This window comes from Piliocolobus tephrosceles, chromosome 21, assembly GCF_002776525.5.
Source record: "Piliocolobus tephrosceles isolate RC106 chromosome 21, ASM277652v3, whole genome shotgun sequence".
Taxonomy (NCBI): Eukaryota; Metazoa; Chordata; class Mammalia; order Primates; family Cercopithecidae; genus Piliocolobus; species Piliocolobus tephrosceles.
Window position 1 is genome coordinate 2,018,592 of NC_045454.1, and position 6,858 is coordinate 2,025,449.

The following is a 6,858-nucleotide window of genomic DNA, read 5'->3' on the forward strand; positions in this document are numbered from 1 at the left end:
TACACCCCCAGCAACCAGAGCAATCCACATACACCCCCAGCAACTACAGCAATCCACATACACCCCCAGCAACCAGAGCAATCCACATACACTCAGAGGATCAACTATTCTTCCAAGTAGAAATCATTACCCACGTTTTTCAAAGGAGGAAGCTGAGACTCAGAGAGGGCAAGGGAGTTCCTTAAAAAACACACAGTTTTTGGCGGGGCACCGTGGCTAGGATTACATGCCTGTAATCCCAGCAATTTGGGAGGCTGAGGCAGGCGGATCACTGGAGGCCAGGAGTACGAGACCACCCTGGCCAATATAGGAAACCTCATCTCTACTAAAAAAGAAAAATGCACACACAGAAATGTAGCTGGGTGTGGTAGTGCAGGCTTATAATCCTGGCTACATGGGAGGCTGAGGCAGGAGGATCACTTGAACCTGGGACGTGGAAGTTGCGGTCAGATTGTGCCACTGCACTCCAGCCTGGGCAACAGAGCCAGACGCTGTCTCAAAAACAACCAACCAACCAAAACAACAAAAAACACACAGTTTTGGAGGGCAGAAGTAAGACTTGATTCAGGCCTACCAGCCTCCCCAGCCTGGGCTACCCCAGGCCTGTGCCCCACCCCAGCTGAACCCTGCCACCTCGGACCCCACGGCCTGGTACCTTTCTGACGATGGGTGACTAGAAGGACGCGGCCATAGCGGCCCTGGCCCAGGGGACGGACTTCCTCGTAGAGCTCGTCCACCTCGGCTCGGACCAGGGTCTGAGCACTCAGCGTCATCATGTCCTCCAGCGCCCGGGCAGCCTCCTGGCCCTGCTGGAGCTCCTCTAACGTCAGGCCGCCCAGACCCTCCTCCTCGCTATCCTCCGAAGCCCCTGCCTCCACCGGCCCTTCCTCAGACTGTTTGCCGGGCATCTCTGCAAGGACAGAGAGGGGCTCCCAGGCTCAGGTCCCAGGCCCAAGGGAGGAGGGGACTGGGGGTCTGGACTCCTGGGTCTGAGGGAGGAGGGGCTGGGGGCTCATCGCACTTCTAACTGTGACTCAGTCTCCCTCTTGGTGAGAGGCGGGGAGACCAGTCTCTGGTGTGTGTTCAAACCCTAGGTCACAGATGTCCCTGCCCCCACATCCCTGCGTGCCGCAGCCGCCACCCGCCACCCTGACATTGAAAGATGAACCAGATAACTGAGACTCCCCCACTGAGACTCCCCCATCTTGTTTCCAAAGCAAACAGACTTGGGCCCTGGGGGTGGATGAGTAGCCTCTGTCTCCTGAGAACAAACAGGTGCTCTTGGGCTCAGGGCTGGGAGGGCGGGCTGTGCAGAGGGCCTGGGACGGCTGGGTCCTGCATGGGACCAAGCACTCGGGATCAGTCCCCAAGCTCCTGACAGGCCTGGGGTCCCACTTTCACAGCCCAGCCACCTCCCTCAGACCCAGACCCGCAGCACCTCCTCCCCAGACCCAGGGGTCCAGGCCCCCAGCCTACCTCTCTCCCGGAGCCTCATATAATTCACACAACTGAGGACCCCCAGATTCTGTTTCCCTCACCCTCTACCGCTCTACAGCCTCCAGGTGCAGCCCGGGCTCCCCTGAGGGACTAAGGACTCGGGCCACCTGGCGCAGTCACCCTCAGGTGCTGCCCACCTCAGGCCAGGGCACCTTGCCCACCTCCCAACCTGGGCTTAGACCTCCAGACCTCACCTCCTCCAAGGCCCGCCTGACCCTTCGGCCGCCGGCTGTGGTGAGTGTCTGGCACTTAGGGCCCATGCCAGCAGACGCCTGCCCAGGACCAAGACCCCGCCCCGACTTTGGGGGTCGTAAGGCCCCGCCCCTGGGCCCGCCCCTTCTGTCCCCACTGGGAACAGAGCGACATCGTGTGATGACTCCTGGAACTGGCTGTGGTCAGGCGAATACCCTGACCCAGGAGCTAAGCCCTCCTCCCTCAGACCCAAGAGTCCAGACCCAGCGCCTCCTCCCTCAGACCCGGGAGTCCAGACCCAGTGCCTCCTCCCTCAAACCCAGGAGTCCAGGCCCCGGGCCCTCCTCCCTCAGACCCAGGAGTCCAGGCCCCAGACCCTCCTCCCTCAGACCCAGGAGTTCAGGCTCCAGCGCCTCCTCCTCCCTCAGACCCAGGAGTCCAGGCCTTAGCTTCCCCCACCCATCTGAAGTTTTCAGGCACAGAACTGAGGCCTCCCCTACCCCCCTCAAGGCCCCTCTCTTTCCAGTTGCTCCACCACCTGCTTCCCGCCCCCCTAAGTCTGAGGTCATCCCACACTGCATCGTTCTGGAATCTCATTGTCTCATTCTTTCCCCAAACAAGACCCCAGCATCTGATCCCCTGCACACCCCTCTCCAAGCACTTGTGTCTGACCTCTCAATGGGGCATTGATGGGGCAGCTGGGTGGGGTCAAGGCGGGGGTGGGTTCCAGAGATGATCTCATTTTCTACACGGGACCCTGACTCCTGGGCCTGAGGGAGGAGGTGGTTGTGGACCTGGACTCCTGGGCCTGAGGGAGGAGGGTCTGGTGGGCTCCTGATTCCAAAGATAGGAATAACAATACAAATCGTTTGAAAGCACACAGTAGGAATACAGGCCAGTGGGTGCCTCCCTGCTCCAAGCACAGCACACAGTAGGAATACAGGCCAGTGGGTGCCTCCCTGCTCCAAGCACAGGGAGATTAAGCCCCACTCCGAAGTCCCCAAGCCTTGGGCCACAGTGGGACTTCAGACCCCTGTTTTTTTCTGGGACGGTTGCACCCACCCTTCAAGGTTTTTCATTTCTTTTTTTTTCCTTTTTGAGACGGAATCTCGCTCTGTCGCCCAGGCTGGAGTGCAGTGGTGCGATCTCGGCTCACTGCAACCTCCAACTGTCTGGTTTGAGCGATTCTCTTGCCTCAGCCTCCCGAGTAGCTGGGATTACAGGCATTCGCCACCATGCCTGGCTCATTTTTGTATTTTTTAGTAGAGACGGTTTCACCCTGTTGGCCAGGCTGGTCTTGATCTCCTGACCTGGTGATCCACCTGCCTCGGCCTCCCAAAATGCTGGGATTACAGACGTGAGCCACCGCATCCAGCTTATTTTTATTTTTTTGAGACAGGGTCTTGCTCTGTTGCTCAGGCTGGAGTGCAGTGGCCCGATCTCAGTTCACTGCAATCTCCACTTCCTGGGTTCAAGTGATTCTCATGCCTCGGTGTCCTGAGACTACAGGCGCGTGCCACCATGCCTGGCTAATTTTTATATTTTTAGTAGAGACAGGGTTTTACTATGTTGGCCAGGCTGGCCTGGAACTCCTGACCTCAGGTGATCCACCCGCCTGGGCCTCCCAAAGTGCTGGGATTATAGCCTTAAGCCACCGCGCCTGGCCTACCCTTCAGGTTTGTACTGCCATGACTGATTTGAAGTCACTTAATTTTTTTAAATAAACTTTTTATTTTGGAATCATTTTAGGTTTACAAAATGGTTGCCAAGATCCTGCAGAGAGTTGCCATGCACCCTCCCCCACCCTCCCCCAGTGCCGGCGACGCAATGCAAACCAAGAGACATTTGTCAAAACTACGAGGTTCACAGTTGGGCCAACACCAGACTGTTACTTCAGCAGCGCTTCCACGATGGATCGAGCCCAGGATGCCGTGTCGTATGTAGTGAGCTCACTTCTCAGCCTGAAAGCATACCTTCCTGCATAGGAAACAGTTTCCAGTTCCTGACCCTCCGCTGGGTGCTGGGGTCTCGGATTTGGATCTGGTTCGTCCCCGTCCTGCGAGCGTGAACCTCCACAAGTCAGGCTCCATGTCCTATCTGGCAGGTGCCGTGGGACTGCGGGACGCGGGCTGGCCTTGGTGAGGAAGGAGACCCATCGGCACCAGAGCTGGCTCTTAGGAGGCTCTCAGTGTGGGTCTGAGAAAGGTGGACGGAGCTGGGACAATCGCAATCCGAGGTGCTCTGTGGGAGCAGAACTGGGAAGGATCTAAATATGGAGAGGACCAGGTCCAGCCTGGAGAGTCAGAAAGAGACACGGATTGTTCCAGTACAAGTTCCCCTGGAGGCTAGAGAGGGCTGGGGGTGGGGGCCGCTTTCTGGAGCCATGGGACAGGGGGAAGAAGCTCTCGGTGGAGGCCACATAGTGTGCCAATGTCTGCCAGCAGCTGTGCGTGCGTGTGTGCGCATGTGCATGCATGTGTGCATGTGTGTGCGCGTGTGGTGTGTGCATGCGTGTGTGCACGTGTGTGCTTGTGTGCGTGCGTGTGTGTGCACGTGTGTGCTTGTGTGCGTGCGTGTGCATGTGTGCATGTGTGTGCATGCATGCGTGGATGCGTGCGTGCGTGTGTGTGTGCATATGTGTGTGTGTTCAGATGTGTAGATTTAGGTCCAGAACAGGTGAGTGACTCCCATGACATCACCCAGAGCCCAGAGAAATGAGAGAGGCAGAGGGTGAGGTTTACACGGTGTTGGGTCCTGAAGTTCAGATCTTAGGACATGGACAGTGGGAGCCACCGAAGGTCTTAGAGGAGAGGAGTGATCCCATCAGAACTCCATGATGGCTGGGTGCGGTGGCTCACGCCTGTAATCCCAGCACTTTGGGAGTGAGGCAGGTGGATCATGAGGTCAGGAGATCGAGACCATCCTGGCTAACACGGTGAAACCCCGTCTCTACTAAAAATACAAAAGGTTAGCCAGGCGTGGTGGCGGGTGCCCATAGTCCCAGCTACTCGGGAGGCTGAGGCAGGAGAATGGCATGAACCTGGAAGGCGGAGCTTGCAGTGAGCCGAGATTGTGCCACTGCACTCCAGCCTGGGGGCAGAGCGAGACTCCATCTCAGAAAAAAAAAAAAAAAAAAAGACACTCTGGACAGAGGGAAGAGGAAAGGTCCTTGAGGGGGGAAGGGCTGGGAGCCTGGACCCCTGTGTGTGAGAGAGGAGGGGCAGGAGCTGGACTCTTGGGTCCTCAGTTGGAAGAGGAATGCGCGTCCAAGCCCAGCGTGCTGTAGGGAGAGTGCAATGTTCCCTCTCTGTCCTCCCGGGTGCAGCTGTCTCTCCATCCAGGTGGCCCTGGGGGCTGGGGGAAGGGCCTCTGGCCCAGGCTCTGGCCACCTGTCTCTGTCACCTGGTCAGGGAGCTCCCCCATCTGTCCCCGTCCTCCCGCCACTTTTGCCGTCATCGCCGTCATCTGTCCACTCCTCCAGGCTTGAGCCTGCCTCCTCCCCGTCCTCATAGGACATGCTCCCCAAAACCCCAGGGCCCTCTCTGTTCCCCTGCAACCCCCAGTCGTCCCCCAGGAAGTCCAGGACAGCCAGTGGGGGGCTCCTAGTCTCAGGATCCAGGTCCAGAAGCCCCTGGAGCAAGGCCATGGCTGGGGGCGCAAACTGGTCCCAGGGTGGTGGTGGCCGAGGTGGCTGGGGCTTGGTGGTCACCCAGCCAGCGAAGGCCTCAAACTCAGGGTTGGGGGCCAGTGCCACGTCCCACGGGAAACAGGCAGTGGCAGCACAGAAGAGAAGCACCCCCAGGCCCCAGGAGTCCACGGCTGGCCGCAGAGGCAGAGTGTCGGGCGGTAGCAGGAGGCAGAGCTCAGGTGGTGCCGTGGGCAGAGGCCCTGGTGGGGCAGGGGTCGGGCTGCCCTCCGGCCGGGTCAGACCCAGGTCTCCCAGGGCCACACGGCTGCAGACCGGGTCGAAGACCAGCACATTGTCCGGCTTGACATCTGCATGGACCAGCCCCCGGCTGTGGAGGAAATCCAGAGCTCCTGCCAGCTGGGCCACCACCCGTTTCACCAGCAGCTCGGGAAGGCCCTGAGGTCAAGAAGACAGGAGGAAGGTCAGAGTGTCTTGGTTTTGTCTTTTGTATGTTGTCCAGGCTGTTCTCAACTTCCTGGCCTCAAGCGATCCTCCTGCCTTGGCCTCACAAAGTGCTAGGATTACAGGCCTGAGGTACCACACCAGTTGGTTCCTTCTGAGTAATTCTTGAAAGAGGCTGTAGACTCCTAAGTCCTAAAGGTTTGACTCTTGGGGTTTGAGGATCTAGAACCCCAGACTAGTGGCTACCTCCAGTGTTCCCACCACTTGCTCCCAAAGACTTTCTCTCCGTCATCCTCAACCTCAACCTGCAGCCATATCTGCACTCCAATAGACCAGCTCCTCGCTGGTCTCCCAGTTTGTCCCACTGGAACCCCAGTTATAACCAGTAGCTCCTTTGAGCTTCTTTCAAAGATTCTCCTAACTCAAATACTCAGGTATTTCTTATATATCTTTTATAATCTGATCATCCAGATCTTCTCCAGTGAGAACTCAAATTTCATTCTTAACCCTAATGTTAGTCTTATACGAGTCTAGACCCCATCTCTAACGCAGAGTCTGTTCTAAAATCCCCTGGTTTATTTCACCAATTGATTATCTATCCATCTAGCCAGCCAGCTTCCAACCTTCCATTCAACAGTATTCAACAGTGTGTCCATCCAACATCCATTCCACCAACCAGTCAGCAATCCAATAAGTTATTCAATTATTTAATATCCAACATCCATACATTCATCCTCCCTTCCTCCTTTCACCCATCCATTCACCGTCCATTTATCATCCATCCACCAATCCTTCCATCCACCCACTCATCCATCCACTCAAAATCCTTCCATCCACCCACCCACCCATCCACTCATCCATCCATCCACCCACTCATCCATCCACTCAAAATCCTTCCATCCACCCACCCACCCATCCACTCATCCATCCATCCACCCATCCACTCACTCACCCACCAAACCTTTCATCCATCCACCCATCCATCCACCTACCCATCTATCCACCAATCCTTCCATCTATCCACCCACCCATCCACTCATCCATCCATCCACTCACCCACCAAACCTTTCATCCATCCA

At 57.0% G+C, this 6,858-nt stretch overlaps 2 protein-coding genes across 2 annotated transcripts in view; both read right to left on the minus strand.

Moving 5' to 3' along the window:
* Positions 1-1,720, minus strand: part of SBK2 (SH3 domain binding kinase family member 2) — an 8,415-nt gene extending 6,695 nt beyond the window's left edge. The window contains exons 1-2 of the mRNA XM_026457565.1: positions 1,692-1,720; positions 656-910 (exon numbers count right to left, since the gene is read on the minus strand). Coding sequence (XP_026313350.1) covers positions 656-908 — 253 coding nt within the window. The 5' untranslated portion in view covers positions 909-910; positions 1,692-1,720. The remainder of the gene's footprint in view (positions 1-655; positions 911-1,691) is intronic.
* A 3,187-nt stretch (positions 1,721-4,907) lies between these two features.
* The window catches only part of SBK3 (SH3 domain binding kinase family member 3), a 4,234-nt gene continuing 2,283 nt past the window's right edge, over positions 4,908-6,858 (minus strand). Inside the window, exon 4 of the mRNA XM_023184336.1 lies at positions 4,908-5,773. Coding sequence (XP_023040104.1) covers positions 5,096-5,773 — 678 coding nt within the window. The 3' untranslated portion in view covers positions 4,908-5,095. The remainder of the gene's footprint in view (positions 5,774-6,858) is intronic.